Source organism: Oreochromis aureus, linkage group 3 (genome assembly GCF_013358895.1).
Source record: "Oreochromis aureus strain Israel breed Guangdong linkage group 3, ZZ_aureus, whole genome shotgun sequence".
Classification (NCBI taxonomy): Eukaryota; Metazoa; Chordata; class Actinopteri; order Cichliformes; family Cichlidae; genus Oreochromis; species Oreochromis aureus.
In genome coordinates, this window is record NC_052944.1 from 67,305,273 (window position 1) to 67,332,273 (window position 27,001).

The window sequence follows — 27,001 nt, forward strand, 5'->3', positions numbered from 1 at the left end:
CAGCACCTTCACCATTCTTCCAGGGAGAGAAGGGGAACAGTGGCATATTGGGGATAAGCTGGAGGTTCTGATCAAAATTCATGACTTCAGGGCCATCCAAAGAATTGTGGGGAGATGTCTTACTCGCTTCGTCTGCACAACCCAACTCTTCATGCAGGTGTGGCAGGGCAAATCGTGGATCATCTCAATGGCTCCTACTCTGCTTTGTTCTTTTTACTCTGGGAAGGAAGTGCACAGGTTGAGGTGATGTTAAAATTTATCATTTTTATGCTGATCATGAGGGTTGATAATCTTATATTCAACTTGCCCTTCTGTTTTTTGGAACAGTGGAACCTTTAGAGAAAAGCAGACTTAGCATTTCTCAACACTTAACTGCAGAGAATTATCTACATAACTGTGACTAACTGCAGATTTAGCAGCTATATACAGCTATCAAGGCTAGGTTAGCGGGGTTAGGTTAACCCTCTGGGGTCCAGGGTATAATTAGCTGTTTTTGACTACTTTTGATTTTACCTCTATATTTCACCTTTAAAAACTGTTTATCTTGCCTTGTTTGGTATCATTATTTTCAGCACAACCTCAAATAACTGAAATTTGAGGGGGTTTTTTTTCATTTTGGCATACTATATTAGCACAGTTGATCTAAATCCAGACAAAAAATTCAAAATCCCAGTAGAAAAAAGTTACATTTTTTACTGCAAAACCCAGAAATATGTTTAACGAATCATTTTCATAACTTGAAATGCAAATAGAAATTGTACCTTTCTAAAAATTATGCACAAGTTTTGCAAACCACAAGGTTATATGGTGTTATTTACCTAAAAATGCAGCCAAGGCCTCAGGCGTTTTTTATGTAACCATTTGAATCTATTTACAGAACAATCAGGTGTTCTGCATCAAATAAGAAGGCACACAAATTATTTGTGCCAGTCCCAAAACATTGTTTGTGTTCAGTATAAGACAGAGGAGAACAGCACAGGCCTAAACCCTGCAGGTCTGACTGCAGGAGGTGCATCAGTCCAGTTTTCCATGTGGGAACAGCGTTTACACTGGAATCTGCCTTTGATGGCTTTTTTTTTTGGAGCAAATGTGACATTCAGCAGTACAACTGACACACAATACAAAACAATAACTACACAACACACTAACTATAGCCTCCAAACACGCTAAACGTCACTAATGTCTCACATATGAAAACTCCTTCTCTCTCTTTCTTTCGCTCGCCCGCTTTCCGTTGCAGGTGTCACTCCTAAATCTGCCCCCTCTTCCTAAACAACCAAATGTCACATGTCGCCATATCATTTTTTTGATTGGCTGACATGGTAAAGTTTAACACCAATAGGGAAGGGGTGTTTTTTCTTTTTCTTTTTTCACTGGCAAGTGGAGAGTGTTTGCTAGCGCTGTCCATAGAAAACGCTGTTTATACCGTTCTTCCCGCTGTAAACACCACAGTTCTATTCAGAAAAAAACATTGCGTGTATTTTTTATCATAACTCTGGTTTTACGTGGCCCATCGACACAATTCAAAAACTGGTATGTAGTTTGAAGTCCGCACTTTCGACCCAAGTTAAAATGGAGACTCTGCATCTCGTCGCTGTGTCGTCTTAAATTGGTCATGTGATTGTGATGCGCCGGCGCGTCCGTCGACCCCAGAGGGTTAACTGGAAACACTAAATTGACCATAGATGTGAATGCAGGAGTGAATGTGAGCACGAATGGCAATGTGTTAGCCCAGCGACAGACTGGTGACCTGTCCAGGGTGTACCTTGCCTCTCGCCCTAAGACAGCTAGGATAGACTCCAGCGCCTCCTATGACCCTGAAAAGGATAAGTGAAAGTGAATGGATGGATGGATATCCAGGCAATTAATCAGAATCAGAACCAGAATACTTTATTAATTCCTAAGGAAATCGTGTATCATTAAAAATTCATTCCAGTTTCAAACTGACTTTGTCATGTTTTAAGTTGACTTGTTTTAAAATTATATTATCGTGAAATAACTTATTTCCAACATACCTGATACTATGCTAAAAGATTGATGCCAAAAATTCTTAATGAAGGCATTCAAAATGATGACAAATTCCTTGAATTTAGATTATTAGTATAATGGGAATTTTAAAGATCAGACTGGTATTTGATAATTACAGTGCACTTTAAAGTTTCTTGAGCATGCAAATATTTGCATATTGGCACTAAGCTACAATCTGGTGATTGAGAAAGAAGATAATATGAAAATAAGAAAACGTGAATTTCCCAGATTGACAACTTCAGAATGCCATCACAAGAAAGTCATCCCTAAAGACTGACATGTTTTTTGGCTTCAGTTGCTAAAATACATGTTAATGACAACTGTACAGTACTGTGCAAAAGTCTTAAGCCACCCTTCATTTTGTTTTTGCAGTGTAATTCCAGAAGCACTTTGTTAGTCATTAATACCATTACCTCACATAAACTAGGAAAATTATCTACATAACTGTGACTAAAGACCTAACTTTCTGCTCCTTAATTCAAATATATTATATTATTATATTATTATATTATACTAGGCCCTAAAAATCTTAGAAATATGGTATCTGTATATATCCTGTCTCCAGTGTTGGGGAGTAACGGAATACATGTACCGCCGTTACATATTTAGAATACAAAATATGAGTAACTGTATTCCGTTACAGTTACCGTTTAAAAAGGTGGTATTCAGAATACAGTTACTTTTTTGAAATAAATGGATTACACGGCGGTACTTCCCTGTTTCATATTGTCGCGGGTCAGGACTGTTGGGGTTTGTTTGACAGCTACGTAATGTTGTTCCAGGCGGCAGCGTTACGGTTGCCATGGTTACAGGGTGACGCGCTCTCTCGCTGCGTGTTTCCTGGGTGAGAGAGCACCTTTTTGTTGTTGTTGTTGTGCTAAGCTAAAAGGCAGAATGCTACAGGCATGGCCCTAAAGAATGTAGCCTCATGGGCAGTGTAGTCCGTGCTGCAGCGAGAATGGACTGCCATACACGTTATGTGTCTGTGAGCAAGGGAGGGAGAGAAAGGAAAAGTCCGAGCTGCCACGGAGCAAAAACGGGAGCTGGAAGCATGTAAATATAATAATAACCACTGCAGCCAAGAAGAGTGCCTGACGAGCCCAGCTGTAAGTAAGCTATTAAGACTCAACTGTACACTGTGTTCGTGTTTTCCTCCGGAAAAAATAAGTTCTGTTGGAGCAGCCTTTCAACATCTCGACCAGTTTCCTGGTCCAGAAACTGTCTCACCTGGGACTCTCCACCCCCATCTGCCTCTGGATCAAGGACTTCCTGACAAACAGACCACAGTCTGTCAGACTCGGCCCCCACCTGTCCAGCACCATCACACTCAGCACTGGGTCTCCACAAGGATGTGTTCTGAGTCCCCTTCTGTCCTGTTTACGCTCTACACATCCGACTGCTCCCCTACCCATTTCTCAAACACCATCATAAAGTTTGCGGACGACACCACTGTGGTTGGACTCATCTCAAGGGGGGATGAGTCGGACTACAGAGATGAGGTCAACAGACTGACTGAGTGGTGTTCAGTTAACAACCTCCAACTGAACACCACGAAAACTAAAGAACTCATCTTGGACTTCAGGAAGGGCAGAGCAGACCCGGCCCCACTTTACATTCACCGGAACCGTGTGGAGAGGGTACACTCCATGAGGTTTCTGGGCGTGCAGATCTCTGATGATCTCTCCTGAACTGCAAATACCACTGCGGTGGTAAAAAAGGCCCAGCAACGTCTCCACTTTCTGAGAGTGCTCAGGAGGAACAACCTGGAGGAGAGGCTGCTGGTGACATTCTACAGAGCCACCATAGAGAGCATCCTAACGTACGGCATAACAACATGGTATGCAGGGTGCTCAGCTGCAGACAGGAAAGTTCTGCAGAGGGTCATCAACACAGCCCAGAAGATCACTGGCTGCTCTCTGCCCAGCCTGGAGGTCATTGCAAACTCTCGGTACCTCAGCAGAGCTGGCAATATCATCAAGGACCATTCTCACCCCAGCAATCAACTGTTTGAACTATTACCGTCAGGCCGACGATACAGGTCACATAAAACCAGGACAAACAGATTCAGGGATAGCTTCTTTCCCAGAGCTATCACCGTAGTAAATAAGCACAAAAACAACTGAACCTGCTTAGCCATACCATACTGTCACTGTCATTATATTATGCTGCTATTCATACTGTCATACTGTCATTATATTAATGCTGCTATCCTGTAAATATCATACTTACTTTTGTTTGAGTACTTACGTTTGTTTTATCGTACCTTTTATATTTTACATTTATATTTATTATTGCATTTTGCACCAAGGGAGTGGCACTCCAATTTCGTTGTACCCTGTACAATGAAAATAAAGGCTATTCTATTCTATTCTATTCTATTCTATTCTATTCTATTCTATTCTATTCTCTCTCTGTCTCTGGCAAGCAAAGTTGACCCAGACAACAAAGTAAAGCTATTTTTCGGCTACCAGCCCACACGGAACCCACCGTATTAGCCAGAGGTCCCTTTACTACGGTTCAGACCTTCAGTATCAGTAATAGATCACAGCAATAGTACATTCACATAGTTGTAAACAGCATGATAATATATTAAGTAATCCAAAGTATTCAGAATACGTTACTCTCATTGAGTAACGTAACGGAATACGTTACAGAATACATTTTGGGGCATGTATTCAGTATTCTGTAATGGAATACATTTTAAAAGTAACCTTCCCAACACTGCCTGTCTCAGAGTGATGCTGAAAAACCTAGTTCACACATTTATTACTTCCAGGCTGGACTACTGTAATTCATTATTATCAGGAAGTCCTAAAAACTCCCTGAAAAGCCTTCAGCTAATCCAAAATGCTGCAGCAAGAGTACTGACAGGGACTAGAAAGAGAGAGCATATTTCTCCTGTTTTGGCTTCCCTACATTGGCTTCCTGTTAAATCCAGAATTGAATTCAAAATCCTGCTCCTCACATACAAGGTCATAAATGATCAGGCCCCATCTTATCTTAATGACCTTGTAGTACCATATCATCCTATTAGAGCACTTCGCTCTCGCTTTGCAGGCCTACTTGTTGTTCCTAGAGTATTTAAAAGTAGAATGGGAGGGAGAGCCTTCAGTTTTTAGGCCCCTCTTCTGTGGAACGAGCTTCCAGTTTGGATTCGGGAGACAGACACTATCTTTACTTTCAAGATTAGGCTTAAAAATTTCCTTTTTGGTAAAGCATATAGTTAGGGCTGGATCAGGTGACCCTGAATCCTCCCTTAGTTATGCTGCAATAGACGTAGGGGCGATCGTGGCTCAACAGTTGGGCGTTTGCCTTGTAATCGGAATGTAGCCGGTTCGAGCCCCGGCTTGGACTGTCTTGGTCGTTGTGTCCTTGGGCAAGACACTTCACCCGTCACCTACTGGTAGTGGTCAGAGGGCCCGGTGGCGCCAGTGTCCGGCAGCCTCGCCTCTGTCAATGCGCCCCAGGGTGGCTGTGGCTACAATGTAGCTTGCCATCACCAGTGTGTGAATGACTTGATGTGTAAAGCGCTTTGGGGTCCATAGGGACTAGAAAAGCACTATACAAATACAGGCCATTTTACCATTTACGTAGGCTGCTGGGGGATTGAGTTTTTCCTTTCCAGTCACCTTTCTCACTCACTATGTGTTAATAGACCTCTCTTCATTAAATCATGTCTGTTATTAATCTCTGTCTCTCTTCCACAGCATGTCTTTATCCTGTTTTCCTTCTCTCACCCCACCCGGTCGCAGCAGATGGCCCCGCCCCTCCCTGAGCCTGGTTCTGCCGGAGGTTTCTTCCTGTTAAAAGGGAGTTTTTCCTTCCCACTGTCGCCAAAGTGCTTGCTCAAAGGTGAAATCTGATTGTTGGGTTTTTCTCTGTATCTATTATTGTACAATCTACTGTACATACGTATACGTATAAAGCGCCTTGAGGCGACTCTTGTTGTAGTTTGGCGCTACATAAATAACATTGAATTGAGTTGAATTGGATTAAATTAGTGTCCACCCAGACATGGTTTGTTTTTGTTCCTACTGGCACTGTTTACTTTTGCCAGCATGTAATCTGAATAGATTACTTGCCACTAGGGCAGGGCAATTTGGCCAAAAGTATTTATTACGATATATATTTGAAAATTTGTGATAACGATACAACTGATGATATAATTGATGTGAGTAAATATACTTTATAACAACTTTATTAGTGCAAAAAAACCCCATCAATTTCTTTTCACTTAACCCTCTGGGGTCACTGGACATGCCGGTGCGTCAAAATCACATGACATGGGTCGAAAGTGCGGACTTCAAACTACATACCAGTTTTGAATTGTGGCGATGTATACACGCAATTTTTTTTCTGAACAAAACAGTGGTGTTTACAGTGGGAAGAACAGTACTGTTTTCTACAGACAGCGGTAGGAAATTCAATTCAATTCAATTCAATTTTATTTATATAGCGCCAAATCACAACAAAAGTCGCCTCAAGGTGCTTTATATTGTACAGTAGATAGCACAATAATAAATACAGAGAAAAACCCAACAATCACATGACCCCCTATGAGCAAGCACTTTGGCGACAGTGGGAAGGAAAAACTCCCTTTTAACAGGAAGAAACCTCCGGCAGAACCAGGCTCAGGGAGGGGCTGGGCCATCTGCTGCGAACGGTTGGGGTGAAAGAAGGAAAACAGGATGAAAGACATGCTGTGGAAGAGAGACAGAGAATAATAACAGATATGATTCGATGCAGAGAGTTCTATTAACACATAATGAGTGAGAAAGATGACTGGAAAGGAAAAACTCAATGCATCATGGGAATCCCCGGCAGCCTACATCTATTGCAGCATAACTAAGGGAGGATTCAGGGTCACCTGGTCCAGCCCTAACTATATGCTTTAGCAAAAAGGAAAGTTTTAAGCCTAATCTTGAAAGTAGAGATAGTGTCTGTCTCCCGAATCCAAACTGGAAGCTGGTTCCACAGAAGAGGGGCCTGAAAACTGAAGGCTCTGCCTCCCATTCTACTTTTAAATACTCTAGGAACAACAAGTAAGCCTGCAGTGCGAGAGCGAAGTGCTCTAATAGGGTGATATGGTACTACAAGGTCATTAAGATAAGATGGGGCCTGATTATTTATGACCTTGTATGTGAGGAGCAGGATTTTGAATTCAATTCTGGATTTAACAGGAAGCCAGTGAAGGGAAGCCAAAACAGGAGAAATATGCTCTCTCTTTCTAGTCCCTGTCAGTATTCTTGCTGCAGCATTTTGGATCAGCTGAAGGCTTTTCAGCGAGTTTTTAGGACATCCTGATAATAAAGAATTACAGTAGTCCAGCCTGGAAGTAATGAATGCATGAACTAGTTTTTCAGCGTCACTCTGAGACAGGATATTTCTAACTTTAGAGATGTTGCGCAAATGGAAGAAAGCAGTCTTACATATTTGTTTAATATGTGCGTTGAAGGACATGTCCTGGTCAAAAATGACTCCAAGGTTCCTCACAGCATTACTGGAGGCCAACGTAATGCCATCCAGAGTAAGAATCTGGTTAGATACCATATTTCTAAGATTTTCAGGGCCGAGTACAATAACCTCAGTTTTATCTGAATAAAGAAGCAGAAAGTTAGCGGCCATCCAGGTCTTTATGTCTTTAAGACATTCCTGCAGGTTAACTAATTGATGTGTATTATCTGGCTTCATGGATAGATAGAGCTGCGTGTCATCTGTATAGCAGTGAAAATCTATGCTATGTCTTCTAATGATGCTGCCTAGGGGAAGCATGTATAATGTAAACAGAATTGGTCCTAGCACCGAACCCTGTGGAACACCATAATTGACCTTAGTGTGTGAAGAGGACTCTCCATTTACTTGAACAAATTGGAGTCTATTAGATAGATATGATACAAACCACTGCAGTGCAGTACCTGTAATACCTACAGCATGTTCTAATCGCTCTAATAGGATATTATGGTCAACAGTATCGAACGCAGCACTGAGGTCTAGCAGGACAAGCACAGAGATGAGTCCACTGTCAGAGGCCATAAGAAGATCATTTGTAACCTTCACTAAAGCTGTTTCTGTGCTGTGATGAGCTCTGAAACCTGACTGAAACGCTTCAAATAAGCCATTCCTCTGCAGATGATCTGTTAGCTGTTTGACAACTACTCTTTCAAGGATTTTTGATATGAAAGGAAGGTTGGAGATTGGCCTATAATTAGCTAAGACAGCTGGGTCTAGAGATGGCTTTTTAAGTAAAGGTTTAACTACAGCCACCTTGAAGGCCTGTGGTACATAGCCGATTATTTAAGATAGGTTGATCATATTTAAGATTGAAGAATTAATTAATGGCAGGACTTCTTTGAGCAGTTTTGTAGGAATGGGGTCTAAAAGACACGTTGATGGTTTGGAGGAATTAATTATTGAAGTTAACTCAGAAAGATCAATTGGAGATAAAGAGTCTAACTTAACACCGATGGTACTAAAAGTAGCTGTAGATAATATTACATCTGTGGGATGATTATTGGTAATTTTTCTCTAATGATAAAAATTTTATTTGTGAAGAAGTTCATGAAGTCATTACTAGTTAATGTTAAAGGGAATGTTGGCTCAGTAGAGCTCTGACTTTTGTCAGCCTGGCTACAGTGCTGAAGAGAAACCTGGGGTTGTTCTTATTTTTTCAATCATTGACGAATAGTAAGATGTTCTGGCTTTATGGAGGGCTTTCTTATAAATCAGCAAACTATTTCTCCAGGCTAAATGATGATCCTCTAAATTTGTGACACGCCATTTCCTCTCCAGCTTACGAGTTATCTGCTTTAGGCTACGTGTTTGAGAATTATACCACGGAGTCAGGTACTTCAATTTGAGGCCTTAGTTTTCACAGGAGCTACAGTATCCAGAGTCGTGCGTAGTGAGGAGGTAAAATTATTAACAAGATAATCGACCTCTGTTGGAGTAGCGTTCAGATAGCTGCTCTGCTCTATGTTGGTACAGGGCATTGAAGATGATAACAGTGGGTGGATTATATTCTTAAACTTAGTTACAGCACTTTCAGAAAGACATCTACTTTGATAAAGTCTACTCTCCACTGCTGTGTAATCAATTATTGTAAATTTAAATGTTATCAGGAAATGATCAGACAGCAGAGGGTTTTCAGGAAACACTGTTAAATGTTCAGTTTCTGTGCCATATGGTAAAACAAGATCTAGAGTGTGATTAAAGTGGTGGGTGGGTTCTTTTACATTTTGAGAAAAGCCAATTGAGTCTAATAACAGATTAAATGCGATGTTGAGGCTGTCATTTTAGCATCTACATGGATGTTAAAATCACCCACAATAATTATTTTATCTGAGCTGAGCACTAAATCAGATAAAAAGTCTGAGAAATCAGAGAGAAACTCTGTGTAAGGCCCAGTTGGACGATAGATGATAACAAGTAAGACTGGTTTCTGAGTTTTACAGCTGGGTTGGACAAGGCTAAGCATCAGGCTTTCAAATGAATTAAAAGTCTGTCTTGGTCTTTCGTTAATTAATAGACTGGTGTGAAAAATTGCTGCCACACGCCCCCTCGGCCTGTGCTTCGAGATTTCTGGTAGTTAGAATGACTCGGGGTGTTGATTCATTTAAACTAACATACTCATCCTGCTGCAACCAGGTTTCTGTAAGGCAGAGTAAATCGATTTGTTGATCAATTATTAAGTCATGTACTAACAGAGACTTGGAGGAGAGAGACCTAGTATTTAATAATCCACATTTCACTATTTTACTCTTTGGTTCAGATGTGGATACTGTATTGTTCTTTCTTTGTTATTTTTTATGTTTAAGTTGTTTATTGCTGGTTTTTGGTTTGTTTTTGTCTTTTTGGGAGCTGACACAGTCTCAGTGGAGATGGGTTTTGGGGGTAGCAGGAGGAGAGAAGCTGCAGAGAGGCTTGTAAGACTGCAACTCTGCTTCCTGGTCCCAACTCTGGATAGTCATATTTTGGGGGGTTTAATAAATTGGTCCATATTTCTAGAAATGAGAGCTGCTCCATCCAAAGTGGAATGGATGCCGTCTCTCCTAACAAGACCAGGTTTCCTCCAGAAGATTTGCCAATTATCTATGAAGCCCACATCGTTTCTGGGACACCACTCAGACAGCCAGCAATTTAAGGAGAACATGCGGCTAAACATGTCACTCCTGGTCTGATTGGGAGGGGACCAGAGAAAACTACAGAGTCCGACATTGTTTTGGCAAAGTTACACACCGATTCAATATTGATTTTAGTGACCTCCGATTGGCATAACCGGGTGTCATTACTGCCGACGTGAATTATGATCTTACTGTATTTACGTTTACCCTTAGCCAGCAGTTTTAAATTTCCTTCAATGTCGCCTGCTCTGGCCCCTGGAAGACAATTGACTGTGGTTGCCGGTGTCTCTAGCTTCACATGTCTGAGAACAGAATCACCAATTACCAGAGTTTGACCCCGGCGGGTGTGTCGCCGAGTGGGGAAAAACGGTTGAACACACGAACAGGTTGGTGGTGTACCTGGGGCTTCTGTTTAAGACTATGCTTCCTCCTCACCGTCACCCAGCCGCCCTCTTTCCCCAGCTGCTTGGGGTCTGCCGGGGAACAGCTAGCGGGGCCTACGCTATCTTCGGCTGCACCAGCTACAGGGGCCTGGCTAGCTACGGGTGAATGAAGGGTGCGAAGCCGAGTCTACAGTTCAGTAATCCTGGCCTCCAGAGCTGCAAATATGCTACATTTGTTACAGGTATCATTACTGCTAAAGGAGGCCGAGGAGTAACTAAACATCTGACAAAATGAGCAGGAAAGTGCAGGAGGGACAGGTGAAGTAGCCATGGTGCTAACGAGTCGGCTACGAGCTAAGCTAAGCTAGCGAAACAGTAAAGAGACAGTGAGTGAATACTTTGGCTATAAATTAGGTAGTGAGTACACAGAAAGGGTGATTCAGATGAAGCACGTTAAGATTATACTATGAACAATGGATGTATCAAAGATTTAAATTAAATTGCTAAGCAGAAAGGCTACTCAGAAACACCATTGTGTTTGAGCAGGAACAGGAAGTGATACTCTACCACAAAGCGAGCGAACACCAAGTGACAGCGCCACCAAGAGTCAGGAAGACCAGTTCCCAAACCAGGTCAGAGATTTTCATTCATGGGAGTGAAAGATTTTCATTCACTTTGCGAGTGAAAAAAGACAAAGAAAAAGAAAAAAAACTTACATAGATAGAACTTACATACATATAACTTACAATACTTACATAGTCTGAAATCAGACTTAAATTACTCCCTCTGTTCATTCTCCTCACATCATATCTAGTGGTTGGCCTCAGATTCCACAGCGTACTGAGAGTCCGAGGTCAACTGACATAGTTTCACCTGCTAAATACACAGAAAATCTTGTTAAAAGCCACACAGTTTGCACACAATAATGTTCCCCTTTAAGCACTTTAACATACTTAAATTTAGCATAAGATATAAACACGTTATAACAATGTGTCATCATTAAATTATAAATTTCTTGTCCAACTCTGCACTTCTGAACAGACCTGACCACCTTATTTAATTGTCCTGTTACTTTACCATTATATATTTCACCAATTAATCCTCCTCAGTCTCTGCTATATTTCCTCTCTTGAAAGCCTCTCACACACAGCCACACACGAAGCTTCTTTCTCACCACTCATTTTAGCTAATTTGCATACTGAGTCATATCTCAGGACTCACCGTGACAAGAGAAAGGCATATTTAAATCTCACCACACTATTAAATTATTTTATTTTCTTCCTAGAGTAATCACTTGTTTTATTCAGTCGCCACAAGAGCACTTCCAATTCACTATTTTAAAACTACTTTAAGCTTTTAACACTAGAAGTCCCAGAGAAGAGCCATTTGGCTTTTCTACCTATAAAACCCACCGTCGAGCCAAATGGCTGGTAGGCTTTTAGCTAATATCCTTAATCACCTGTGAACAGCTGCTTTTGTTATGTAAATAAGGTGGGGCCATGCTGAACGACTTGGAGTGGTTAGTTTCCTGAGCCACAAGGAAACTTGTGTTTCAGTTTGCCTTCTTAGGGAGAAATCAACACACATGGGTGTATTTCCTTTGTTGCTGAGATTTATTGATAAAACAGTACAAAAAAACAAAAATAAAAAAACAACCATTTGTACACATATTTACAAATAACAATAAAAGTGAGTGAGTACATTTCAACATTTTCAGCAATCACTCACAATCCTGGCACTGCCATGGTATCTGTAGTCTGCATTTACCACATGTGTATCTGTAGCAGTGAACACATCGCACAGTGGCATGATTATTCTTGCATTTGTGTTTGACCTGACACGTGGCTCTTTTTCCAGGGCTAGGTGTGGAGGGTTGTGTCCGAAAACAACTGTTCTTTTCTTGCCTTCTTCCCAGCCATATGAGAGTTAGCCAACTCTCTTGCAAGCTCCACCAGGAAGTCCACCCGTCTTTCCTGCGTCCCGTTGCATGCTTGATACAGCACATGTGCATTCAGTGCTGCCATGTCAATCATGTTATAGAACACGGCAACTGGCCAGCGCCGTGTTCCTCTGCGAACCGTGTACTCCGCACCATCTGGTCAATCACATCCACGCCACACTTTGTGGTGTTGTAAAGGGTGACAGTGTTTGGCTTCCTTTTGGTGGTGTTATCAGTCTGAACCACGCTGTGCATGCTGCTAAGAATATAGACTGTCTTCTTCCGTTTGGCGCATACGCCGTCAGCGTGGCATGAGAGGTTGAAAACACCTAAGAAATAAGATAAATTGTTATTTCCATAGCACTTTTACACACAATGAAACACATAAACATAGAACCACAAAGACCTGCAGCCTACCTGAGTGGTGAATTCATTGCGATTTGTGTATCTAGCGGATTGAGGAATTTCCGGCGAATCTTGTTGACTGTGCGAGGATGGTGGTTTTCCGTCTAAGTTTTTTTGCATAAGTGAAAGCGATGTGAAGAAATTGTCCGTGGTAACAATTCTGCCCTTGTCTAGGAATGGTTCCATCAGCCTCATCACTACATTTTAAGACAGTCTCTCCCCACTGGGACGATTGGGGTCCTTGCCAAGATATGTGAGGACATTGCAAATGTACTTGGATTTTAGGTCGCAGCCACCCAAAACTTGATCCCAAACCTGTCAGGTTTACTTGCAATATACTGCAGGAAACAGCACCGAGTCTTTGATGGGAAGAGCTGTTCATCAACGGTGATATGTAGACCAGGGTTGTAGCACGTGATGCAGTTGGTGACAAATGATCCCCACACACTGGAAACTGCAGCGAACTTATCAGTCTTTCCTCGATCACTGCGGGTGGACCTGTCATCAAAGCGTAGGTGTTGCATGATGTCTTGGAAGCGGTTACGCGGCATAGTTCCAATGATCTGTGGGTTTCCCAGGTTTGCTGACCAGCAGTCACGTAGTGATGGAACCCTAGTAACCCCCCCGCAAGATCAAGATCTTTGATCAAGATCAAAGACTCGGTGCTGTTTCCTGCAGTATATTGCAAGTAAACCTGACAAGTTTGGGATCAAGTTTTGGGTGGCCTGCGACCTAAAATCCAAGTACATTTGCAATGTCCTCACATATCTTGGCAAGGACCCCAATCGTCCCAGTGGGGAGAGACTGTCTGAAAATGTAGTGATGAGGCTGATGGAACCATTCCTAGACAAGGGCAGAAATGTTACCACGGACAATTTCTTCACATCGCTTTCACTTGCGCAAAAACTTCTTAGACGGAAAACCACCATCCTCGGCACAGTCAGCAAGATTCGCCGGGAAATTCCTCAATCCGCTAGATACACAAATCGCAATGAATTCACCACTCAGGTAGGCTGCAGGTCTTTTGTGGTTCTATGTTTATGTGTTTCATTGTGTGTAAAAGTGCTATGGAAATAACAATTTATCTTATTTCTTAGGTGTTTTCAACCTCTGCTGCCACGCTGACGGCGTATGCAGCCAAACGGAAGAAGACAGTCTATATTCTTAGCAGCATGCACAGCGTGGTTCAGACTGATAACACCACCAAAAGGAAGCCAAACACTGTCACCTTTTACAACACCACAAAGTGTGGCGTGGATGTGATGGACCAGATGGTGCGGGAGTACACGGTCCTATAACATGATTGACATGGCAGCACTGAATGCACATGTGCTATATCAAGCATGCACCGGGACGCAGGAAAGACGGGTGGACTTCCTGGTGGAGTTTGCAAGAGAGTTGGCTAACTCTCATATGGCTGGGAAGAAGGCAAGAAAAGAACAGTTGCTTCGGACACAACCCTCCACACCTAGCCCTGCAAAAGAGCCACGTGTCAGGTCAAACACAAATGCAAGAACAATCATGCCACTGTGCGATGTGTTCACTGCTACAGATACACGTGGTAAATGCAGACTACAGATACCATGGCAGTGCCAGGATTGTGAGTGATTGAAATGTACTCACTCACTTTTATTATTATCTGTAAATATGTGTACAAATGGTTGTTTTTGTAGAAATATTTTTTGGGTTTTTGTACTGTTTTATCAATAAATCTTTTGGAGATTTATTTTCTTGGATGATTGAGAATGCATCAAGACGAACACAAAATGAAGTTCACACCTTTTAGCAGTTCCCCCTCCCCACACACAAACAAAGAGGCAGTTTGCAGTTAGAAATTCGCAATCATTCACACACCCCCACTCCCCTCCACAATTCTCAGGTAACGACCCAATTTACATATGAATTGATGCTAACAGACTAGCCAAGTTAGCTTCCACTTGGCTGACAGAGGGTTAGAAAAGCCTGGGACTTCTAGTGTTAATCACTTTTCATTTTCACCAATGTCACTCCCTTGTCATGGAACTTCCTAAGTCATTCCTCAACTTCAGGGTTTAAGTGTGCTAAATTCACACTATTTTAACACTGATAAACAGACTCACATGCTCAACATGCTGTCTAATCCTCATGAACTCTCTTGTATTTCTAAGGTTAATGCATTTCTGTTTGTGTGTGTGATTTTGTATATATTTCTTTTTGCAGTGTTTCAGACTCCTTCACAATTTTCCCACTTAAGCAGTCAGTTTTCTCTTCCCCAAGTTTGCAAACCCAAATTTTGATTTCCCACCTTAAATAACAGCATTCCTTGTCTTCAGCCAGTTCAACCAGAAACTTGGCCTGAACGTTTCCAGTGATGTTAACCTATAACTTTCTTCCGACTGCTGCATGTGGAAAATTGATCCAGGTCTGCTTTGCACCTAAAAATGACAAACTTAGACATTTTCATTATTATCATGAGTGCTTAAACGACCCACTTCTCTCTCTCCGGCCAGAAATACCAATTTATTTTATGTATTTACATTGATAGTGTAGGCGTGTTCTTCATTGCGTTTATGTGGTCATGTCAATCTCACTTCTGATTCTTTCCAAAAATAATTTCACATGTAACAATTTGTATATGTGTGTTTTCTATTCATTAATGTAATTGTTAGTTAATTTCTCTCTTTATTTTTACCTTTTTTGTTTCCCTCTTTGTTGTGATGTGGTGGACATTTCTAAACCTTCATGAGTTCGGCCTTCAATCCAATTTTCCCATATGCATTCACTATATGACGTCCAGGTTCACGTCTCTCACTGTTCTCATAGTTTCCTGTGGGGCCTCACAGATCAACACAGGCCCAACTCAGCTGTTTCTTCTTCTCTGTTACTTCTCTCTTGATCTTTTCAGTCTTTTCTTTTAGGTTAACTCCCAGCATGGCAAATATCACATCCAGTGCCTTCAAACAGTCATGTCACTTGTCAAGTTTCCAGCTTGCAATTCAAAACTCATGTTCCATCAGTGGTATTCATACATGCTGCTGCTTGACCCTTCAGTGTTATAGGTCAGTTGCACTGTCTTTTGCCTGCTGTTAATTCTTCAAGTCCACGATGTTCTGTCGGTCTTCATCAGGAGATTAACTGTCCTTTGAGCTTCTTCTCAGGGTCGGGACAAAGTGAGAGGTCACGCTGTAAAATTTTAGCCAAAACCTGGCCTGTTTTCCTCCCAATTCTGTTAATCTATCATTTTGCCGCTTTACTCAAGATTTCAGGTTGAGGGAAGTCCACCTGTATTAACACACTAAAGCATTTAATTAATTTCATTTTATCACTTTTTCTTAACACATTCCTTCCTAAGTCTCTCTCTGGTCTCACACTACACACATCAGCCAGTTTCCTTTTATGGGCATGCAAAGTTCCTGTCACACACACTACTTCCTCTCACACACACACAGCCACGCAGACTCATATTTTTCTGTTTCTCTCTTTCCTGTTTCTACAGACTAATCAAACTCTTGTTTTTTATATTTACAGTCTATAAACCCTCTGTACTTCTGCTAAGTCTTGATCTAAAAACAATACACCCTTATTTCACACACACACTTTTAAATATACTAAGCTCTCTGGTTTTGCAAGCATTCACATCACAATCTTCAGCGTGCTCAGCAGAGTTCTTTCAGACATCGGGACAATTAACAATTTTCCACACATATCACCATTCTTTCAGTTCAGTTTTGTAACATTCACACAATACTTTCATCAGCATATTACACACCTCCCTAAACTTCGTCGTCTCACACACACCGCCTTTTCTCTCAAAACAATGTGCACCTTTAAACATTCATCCAAATGACAATTTTACACTTCACTTATACATTCACACATTTATATACATAACAAAAGACTGCCACTGAGTGCCAAGATAAATTATTTCCATTACCATATTATCTCTTCAAAACCGATATTATTCACCATTTCCATATCACAATTTCCAAACCTCAGTACCGGTACACTTAACTTTTTCCTTGATTAATTTAAAAGCCTCTAAGCCCAGGTCCAACCTTGCTGGTCAATCAACCCGCTTTGGGAATGCCCTCACCTATAGCGGTCAAATTTCTAGGCCCTATGATAATTTAAAAGTGATCCCCCGTGAGTTGACCGGAAACCCCACTCCTGAGCACTTTCGAATCCCGTCTGCGCCATTAAGCTTTACTTAAGGTTTACCTGTCAATCACGTTCGAACGGGACCACCCAGGTCCAACCCTGTCGGTCAAACGGTGCAAGAAAAGTGGTACTTGACCACTGATTATTAACGACTGTCCCTATCTGTCGCGGGTATCACCCGGATGACCCTGTCGTCGCAGGAAATTGCAGCGCGTCCGCCGCAAGATGGAGCCATCACACTCAGAACATTTTGCACCCATAGGAAGTCCAACTTCCCATCCTAAAATTTATTTAAATATATTTAAAAGCACCACTGTGGGGATTCCACCGCTGAATTATCTGGTGCCTGAGTCCAACTCTACCACTTATCAATACAGGGATAGATCCCTTAACCAAATATTTTAACCTAATATCTCTTTTCTTGGCTGACGTAACATACACACACATAACACACCAACTTCAAACAACAATTAAAAATCCACCCCAGTATTAACAACAATGAGCTTTCATCCAATATCCCCAAACTTCACTTTTCTTTATTTCTAATTACCCAAAATGATCCTGGACATGTCACCTGAAATCTACTTAATAGATTTTACAATTACGTTTAATTTCCACTACTGAGCCAGTTTAATGGTAACAATCATCAATTCGGTGGACAACTAATTTAGAATTCATCCAATGTGCACAATTTTCAACAGGCTTGTGCGCTTACCTTTACTCTTTTAGACCGGTCTGTTGTCCACCTCATATCAGATCGTACCTCAAGGTCCAAATTAGTCCCCTCAGCTGCACAAGAATCCGGGTCACTGGCACCAAGTATTAAATCCCAGTTCTTTTGTATTCTTTACGGCCAAAAAAGGACATGGCTCAAAAGTGGTCTTATTACTTTAAAATGATCTTTAATTTTACATATCCGGATATGGAGACCTGGACACAACACACACAACCCCAGGTCTGAAACACAAACGGAAGCCTAGTTACTTATATACTCGCTCTCTACGTCACATCACACTTTAAGTTTCGATCAAACAGTCTAGTTGGTTTCACTTTCTGGTCCTATGCTCTGCAAAAGTATGCAGTTTCCTGTCAGCCTGCAACCTAGTTTTACACTGAAATCTGGGCCTCTCATAAAACACACTAATGTTAAGGCTGCCGACCTATTGCACGCAATGGCGGCGCCATCTTACCCTCCGACCATACATACATTACACAAAAACATCACATGGGGAAGACAGGTCAGAGAGGTATAACAATGGAAAATGCACCACACGAGGAAAGATAAGGAGAAAAAATACCCCCCAGACTGAGCTTCAATAGAGAGATCAGTTTGAGAACAGAAAAAAAACCCACCTCTGCACATAGCACATGACAAAACTCTTAATACACCAAAGTAAAACATGACAAGCAACAGGGGTGGGTAAAGGGTGAGAGACAGCCGATGTAGACAGTACATCCGGGCCTGCAGCCTATGCACTGGTCTCCTTGATCCACCGTCAGCATCGGAAGGGAATAAGCGTCGGAGGCGTTTGGAGGGGGGAGGGGGGAGGGGGGTTGAGTGTATGTCTGCATGTGTATATGTCTGTGTGTGTGTGTGTGTGTGTGTGTGTGTGTGTGTGTGTCCAGAGTTCAGCAGAGACAGTGTCCTTCACCATGCCAGGCTAAGTAAACAGTCTTCCAGCCAACCCAGGTGGCCTTGCATAGAATGGGAAGAACAGTCTAAAAACAGTCCATTATCAGGGTGTTGTTGTTCAGCTCCAACCTAGAGACTGCAGCTGGCACCAAAGGGGTATCCGCATGAAGTTATGGTGGTTTTTACTTTAGTGCGAACAACTCATATGAATTTCAAAGCTGTTCTAACAGTCCGACACTGGTCTCTCAATCTCCCGTTGGAGAGCCGCGAGCCTCTCCATGATGTCATCAGACTTACGCTCCGTGGTGTTGTCATTCTTGTGCTCAGAGAGCCGATTTCTGAGAACTCACGACCACAGTGCGCTTCTCCAAGATGTGATCCAATTTGCGCTCAAAGATGTTATTTCGAGTGAGCCCCTCTAACATGTAATCCAGTTTTCACTCATAGGTCTTATTCTGAGTATTCAACGCAGCCGTAAGCTTCTCCAAGATCTTATCCGTGCTGCACTCAATGAGCCCATTTTGAGAAACTCACACCTTGTCCCATCGTTTCAATCCCAGCGGGCAGCCTTGTGGGGGTTTGAACAGCCGGTTCCGCTTCCTTAATTCTTCGATAAGCCAGGGCCAAGCCAGCTCCAATCAGCAAGAACCCTGTTATCATGGTTCCGAATAGGTATCTCCAAAAGTTGATTCTGTTCATCTGGACGTAGCGTTTTGTGGGAGAAAAGTTTCGTCACTCATCCAAGTGACTTCTTCAATCTCAGCTGACTGCAGGTTTCCCCAAATCTTATAAACAGTACATTTGCATAATGACTGAAACCAGTCCACTGAGGGAAGAATGGGCTGGGAGGTCAGTTCCTTAATCATAATTATGCAAATTCTCATGACCATTGATCAACAACCACTGACCAAAACCCACTGATCAAAGACCACTGATCAATGGCCATGAGTACCATTCACAGAGAGTTGGGGAATGGCTGCAATCACAGCATTGTAAGATGGTGAAAGATGCACCCTTAGGCCCCTTCCTCGATTCAGAGATGGTCTTTCCCTTTTCACGTAAATGGATCGGCTGGAGCTTTCTTTAGGTGCCTTCCCAGCTTTGACAAAAGTCCAGCTGGGATAACCACATTTACTCAGGGCCTTCTTGATGTGCTGTTCTTCTGCCTCCCTGGCCGCTGTGTCAGTGGGGATGGTGTTCGCTCTGTGTTGTAGCGTCCTGATGACACCCAGTTTGTGCTCCAGTGGATGATGAGAGTCAAACCTTAGGTACTGATCCGTATGTGTAGGTTTATGGTAAACGTCAGCTTTTAGATGTCCCCCATTACTGATGGAAATCTCACAGTCTAAGAAGGCTAACCTGCCACTTTTCATATCCTCCCTGGTGAATTTGATGTGTCGGTCCACCGAGTTAATGTGATCCGTGAATTGTGGTACATCCTGAGATTTGATTTTCAGACTTTACTCAGCTCATTCTTCTTGCTTCCTAGTGGTGTGCGGCTCGATATTGAAATATTGATTCTTCCGATACCAGTAATTTATGTTCTAGAATCGATTCTCATATTAAAATATCTATATTTTACTACTCTGGGGTAAATTTGTAGTTTGTCCCATTAAAAGGAACACAGTGGAAAGAAACTATATCATTCGGATCGTCTAAATTGGAAGGAACTACTTCCTCTTGCGCCTTTCATAGTCATATGTGAAACACGGCTGTATAAATGTGTCGTAGCCACTGGCGTGCGCACTCACAACAATGGCTGAGCGTAAACGGGGTCATTTGTGCACGTATTTTACCTCCACAAACAGCTAAGACGTGGTTTGCATTACATATGGCAAGACAGTGAGGTGTTGTGGCAACATCACTGACCTCGTCAAACACCTCAGCGTAAATCATATCACAGAATATGATGAGCTTATGTTGAGGCAAACTGAAGAGGAGGAGAGGGACAGGTGCTGCTAGGGCAAGACAGACAACTCTCGCGGAGTCCTTTAATGCTGCAGGCAGGCAACGTGCTCAAATAGCACACAACTTCAGGTTTTTTGTTTCTATATGATTATTCTGCATTATTAAGCAATAAGAACAAGTAGTCTGATGTCCTGTAATCATTATGAAGCTATATTATTATATTATTATTACAATTACATAATGTAATTATATATTGTATTATGAAATGCAATGAAACATTAAGTTTTTGTACAAAGTATCGGTATCGGATCAGTATCGTCGATGCCACCCTGAATTTTACTTGGTATCGGATGGGAACTGAAATCAGTGGTATCGCATATCACTATTGCTTCCTCCACTTCTGTACCATTGATTCATTAATCCTGAATTCTCTCACAGCTCCTCTATTCGCATGTTCTACTGCGCGACTGATAGCCTTGAGTTTAAAATCCGCTTCATACACGCCTCTTAACAGGTGCCTTTTGGGGTCCTTATACACCATGTCTGGTGATATTATGTTGAAGCACAGTATGCATTACTCTGCGAGACTCCTGACTACGGTAGCCATAATGTTCCGACAATCCATCAAGCGGTGCGGCTTCGTAGCTTCCCAAAGTCGTACTAAAACATTTTTTGACAGATTTTGAGTACCACATAAAACCTATTTGAGGTCAGTAAGCACAACCAGAATACATAAGGTGCACTGTCGATTTTTGAGAAAATTAAAGGCTTTTAAGAGCACCTTAAAGTTCGAAAAATATGGTAATAACGATGGCCCGCTTGCATGTTCTACAAAAAAAATGTGCTTTGGTGGGTATCTGATGGACAAAAACCAAACCAGTTCCACATCATGAAAGTTGCAGCATTTTTACAAACCAGTTCCTCTTAATCTGTTTCATTCAACGATCCGCTTTTGCCCTTTTCATTCTCCGTTGCCACCATGCTTTTTCCGCCATGTGCGTATGAAAACAAAGGCACTGCACATGCACATTTTAGCCATATTCTATTGTGATATTTAATTTTTGCCTAACATTATACCGGTATACCGTGAACGGTATGATATGGCCCAGACCTACTTGCCACCAACACCAAAGTGTGTATTACAAGGTTCTTCATATGCATATAATCTATGAGACCAGGTTACCAGACTTTGATTCTTGGTCCTACCAGGTGACACTGGTTCACCCCAGTGAGGCAGTCACAGAACTTCGCAGACTGAACACAGAACAGCCCGACAGGATGTGCTTCGTGAGCCAGTTCCGCTCAGGCTCAGTTACTGAAACTACCAAATGTCACGTATGTTTGCGTCCAACCCAGCAGCCTGTGTGCAACTACACTGACCTCCAAACAGGTGAGCCGTGGTTCTGCTACAAGCCAAAGAATCTGAGTTGTGATGCCAGGATCCTCCACTTAAGGGCTGGATATCAGCAAATCACAGCAATGGACCAGCTCTTTCAGAGGTGAGAATTACTTCTGGATCCTTGGTGAAACATTTTTTTTTATTAAAGTCCATCTGGATGTAGCGTTTTCAGTGGGAGAAACGTCTCGTCACTCATCCAAGTGACTTCTTCAGTCTCAGCTGATTGCAGGTTTCCCCAATCTTATAAATAGTACATTTGCATAATGACTGAAACCAGCCCACTGATCAATGGCCATGAGTACCATTCACAGTAATTATGATTAAAGAACTGACCTCCCAGTCCATTGTTCCTTCAGTGGGCTGGTTTCAGTCATCATGCAAATGTACTCGTCTTGATGCATTCTCAATCATCCAGGAAAGTAAATCTCCAGAAGTTGAATCTGTTCATCTGGACGTAGCGTTTTGTGGGAGAAACGTTTCGTCACTCATCCAAGTGACTTCTTCAGTCTCAGCTGACTGCAGGTTTCCCCAAATCTTATAAACAGTACAATTCATTATGGAGATTTACTTACCTGGATGATTGAACATGTGTCAAGACGACTCTCGAATGATGATTATCACTCATCAACCTGTCTTTCCAGAAACGTAAAAATCCAACCTCATATTTTACAAGGTTTACTGTTGATTTGTATTAATGGTGAATAACTTACTGTTCACTATATCTTTCTTTAATGTTTAGTAGTGTTCAATCCAATCTGATTTGTTGCCTGCTGTGTTACATAAAATTGTGTGTGCTTGCTTCAGAGGTGTCAATATGAAAGTCTCCATTCCAGCTTCAGGACCTGCCGGTGTCACTGTTTTGCCCAAGAAGAAAGGTAAAGTCACTTTTGACAACAATCATTTATATCTAAATTGAAAGAGGATGTGCTGCAGATTGTGAGCAGTTGACAGCTATAAAAATTAAACGGCTCTATTACATTTACTACCTTGTTCCAGACAGTAGATACCTGTGGAAAGATGTGTCAAGGCTACTGTAAGCTAAGTGGTGGTAGCATAGAATATTTGGGTGGCAGTGTAACATGTGGACTTCTGTTTAGATAGTCCATAACATGTGGATACAATTAATGGCTGCTATTCCCCAAAATAAAGAGGTCTATTATAACAATAAATGGTATGATTACAAAGTTGTAATAAGTGGACAGTAAAAGATGAAAATCTTTCCTAATTAAAATTAGACTAATCTCCCCTTGAATGTTGTCTTCTCACCATCAACAGTATTATTGACATTAGGGGCAAAGGAATCCACAAGCTCAGAAATACAGAACAGACACCAAAACACTAGTAACCATGAACAATAGAAGAAAAAAGACTAATAAACAATAATGCAAATTAAAAAAAAAAACTGTGCCCAGGCCCAGGACCGTAACATTTTCTCTGTACACACATTCAAGTCTGTGACAAAATTGCAAAGCGCACAATGCATGTGATGAGACTTCCATTTGTAATGTGTAAAACTTTATTTGGAGTCAGTTACATGTGCACCAGTCTTCAAATCACTAGTACACTACATTTGGACTGACTTGTAGGTGACTAAAAACATTTTCAAACAATCTGACCATCTTAGTGTGTCTAGAAAACCACACTGACCAGACTTGTTACAAAATTAAATTAGAACAAACATTTTAAGAGACATCTGTGCACTTATAAGCTTAAACAAACATACAATTCTTTCTTTTCTTGTTTGTCCTCTTCTCAGATAATTCAGAGGAGAGCAGCAATAGTGTTGGACCTGGACCCTCTGGCTATTACTACCAGGGTGTGTGGAGAGCACTAGATGACACCACAGTTCATCAATTCAACACTCCATCAGCCATCACTCAGTGTCTGAAGGGAAAGGTGGTTCACTTGTATGGAGACTCCACCATCAGGCAGTGGTTTGAATACTTTATTGCAACAGTACGAGGTATCTGACCCACAAACCTTTTTGACACCAATTTAATTTTTTTCTACTCTGCAGCTTAACGTATTCCCTCTCTAATACTTTCAGATCTCAAGGAGTTTAACTTGCATAGTGAGAAGAAAGTTGGACCTTTTATGGCTCTGAACTATGAAAACAACATCATGGTGACTTACCGTGTGCACGGGCCTCCTCTCCATTTTACCAAAGTGCCAACCAGCGAGTTGCGTTATATTGCCAACGAGTTAGACAATGTGATTGGAGGTAGAAACACCGTTGTAGTTATTGGCATCTGGGCACACTTCTGCACTTTCCCCACTGAGATCTACATCCGACGGTTGCAGAGCATTCGGAGGGCAGTGGTCTTGCTTCTGTCCAGGGCTCCAGATACACTGGTTGTTATTCGGACTGGAAACCCCAAAGCTTTGAAACTTCATGAAGTACTAACTAACAGCGACTGGTACTCACTGCAGAGAGACAAAGTGCTCAGAGCCATGTTTAAAGGACTGAATGTCAATCTGGTGGATGCCTGGGAGATGGTCTTAGCCCATCACCTGCCACATCAGCTCCACCCACAATTCCCCATTATTAAGAACATGATTAACGTTCTCTTGTCCTACATATGCCCTCAAAAGGATGGCTAGATTATTAACAGGCCAGCCACAGATGAGACTGACTACATTCTTTTTTTTAGTACTAATTCTTGGTGGCAAAAACAGCAATCATGTTTTTTCATCATTAACATGATGGAGTGCAGCTATAGAAAGGGTGGGGTGGGTATATACTCTGCATCATTGGGTTATCAAGCAGTATTCCATGATGTACCGAAACTCCATGTCCATGCCAACTCTCACACGTACAAACATACATTTATTTTTAAATTCACTAAACAAAAATAATTATTAATTGTTAACCCTTTAAAGCCGGTCGGAGCGGGCACGCTCCGTTTTGCGTAACTATTTTTAAATCTCGGTAGCACTGTAACCATGTAAGCTAGCGCAATAATTTTTTTTGCATATGAAACCGGAGGAGTTGTACTTACATCTTATGCCATCAACTTGTCATGGTTTCCTTCCACACATGGCTTTGCAAAAATTGCATAAAAAGCACTTGCAGCAACAAAAACATATTCCAGAAACACGCTTTACCGATCCAATCAGCTGTTCGTAACACTTCCTACGTCCATCAGTGCGAACTATCGCATGTCTGCCATGATCTGCCCGAAACCGGAAGTGACATCATTTTGTGGAAATGTAGGGTTTTGTTGGGGGTTACCATCGGGCCTTATAAGCTTATACTGTTGTTTTTAAAAGTTATGTTTGACTTTATGACTTTCTATGTCGTTTCTGGGATGCTTAGGACTCAAATTCCACTGCTGGAAATAGTTTATTTATATGTATCCTGTCTTTTGGCAAATTTGCATTATAATATTTATTTTTGTTTTTCCTGCAGTATATAAAAATTGGTGTATTTCAAAAATAAAACTATGAAGACACTCAAAATAAATTTCCTGTGGTGGGAAACTATTTTGTGCAACTTTTTTGTATTTGCAGTTTTGAGGGATAAGCCTCTTAAATTTCTCTAAGTAGAAATATATGTAAAAAAAAAAAAAAAAAAAAAAAAAAAAGATTTTCAATTTTTTTGTAGTTTATTGCACTTCTTTGCAATTTATGTAGTTACTATGGACTTAATGCATACATATTATTAAAATTTGGACTATAACAGTTGTATTGATGTATAGCAACTTGAAATGCTCCCAGAAATGGCACTACAGCATGTAAAACTATAAAGTAAGCTCTGGCGGACTTGGTTCTATGGTAGGTCTTAAAGGGTTAATTTACATGAATGAAAGGTTAAACTTAGTTTTACTCTGCCACTTACTAATGATTCTTTTGTTCGTTGAGTCCAATGACAAGCAGCAGGGAATATATTTGGGGGAGGGGTGTATTTGCAGCGCTCAGTAACTGTTAAAAATATTTTGGGAGCCTTTGCTTTTTAATGGTCAAAACTGAAGGATCTAAGCAAAAGAGTCAGATGAAGTACTCAATAGCCCCTAAATACAAAAATCACTGTGACTAGGTAAAACAGCTAGCATACACAGCATGTGCCTCGGGATTGCTTTTTAGTTAGTGCAGAATTTTTCTTCAAGAAACCAGTACAATATTCAAAAATATTTTCAGTTTAATTTAACTGTTGTAATTTGTTGGTTTGTTTGTTATTTAGTTGATCTTCTGGTTTATGGGGATAATTATGGGCAGAAATCTGTGCCATCAGAAACTGAATTTGAATAAGTTAAATTTGAATTTGAATTACTCGGATTGAATCTGAATTGTAACTTGAATGAAAGCTTTTGAAAACTGAATTTGAATTAGTCTAATTTGAAATTGAATTTATGGTTTGAAAATGAATTGATTTGCTTTGAAACTGCATTTTATCTTTTAAAAATGCAGCTCTCGAATAATTTCAGATTCACTTCTCACCATTCAGTTTCAGTTCTACAATTCAATTTCAGTTCCAAAATTCAGTTTTTTGGGACTTACATCCGGTTCCGGTTCAAGCGCAGATTAATAGAACTACAGACTGATAGCGTTACTGACGGGAATCTACAGCGTCTTGAGCTGAATTAAGACTTCAGAAGTCATTCCTCATGTCGAATGACCAGCGGATAAACTCTCAGGTTGGTAATAAATGTATTACATGTATAAGAACAAGCGTCATGTTAACAATTGATAGCCGTACAGTAACCTTCATGCTTATTGTAGCTGCTAGCTAAAAACGCTAATTTAGCCTAGTTTGCCCTGAATTCAGCTTTGACAAACAAATATGATCGACTGTTTCTAGTAGAATTCCAAAGTTGTCATCTTGTACCTGTCAGAGCCCTGTATGCTTGCAGAGACCCCTACAGTAAGGAAACATGCAAAACGCTGTCCAAACCTTTGTATTTGAGCTTTATTTATGTCTTACACAGCATCCCAACTCTTTAGCTAACTTAATAACTTTAGCTAAAGTGAATAGTTAGTCTGTATATGTTGTATATATAATATGAATGCTGCAAAAAATTGTTAATGTGGTGATTTAACGCACAAAGCGGT

At 41.2% G+C, this 27,001-nt stretch overlaps 1 protein-coding gene across 1 annotated transcript; it reads left to right on the forward strand.

The window, feature by feature from the left end:
- Positions 1-205: 205 nt before the first annotated feature.
- LOC120437384 (NXPE family member 3-like) lies at positions 206-25,157 on the forward strand. Its single transcript, XM_039607919.1, has 5 exons — positions 206-243; positions 21,763-22,052; positions 22,757-22,827; positions 23,709-23,915; positions 24,000-25,157. The coding sequence occupies exons 2-5, from the start codon at positions 21,832-21,834 to the stop codon at positions 24,551-24,553; spliced, it is 1,053 nt and encodes a 350-aa protein (XP_039463853.1). The 5' UTR covers positions 206-243; positions 21,763-21,831; the 3' UTR covers positions 24,554-25,157.
- Positions 25,158-27,001: the final 1,844 nt, after the last annotated feature.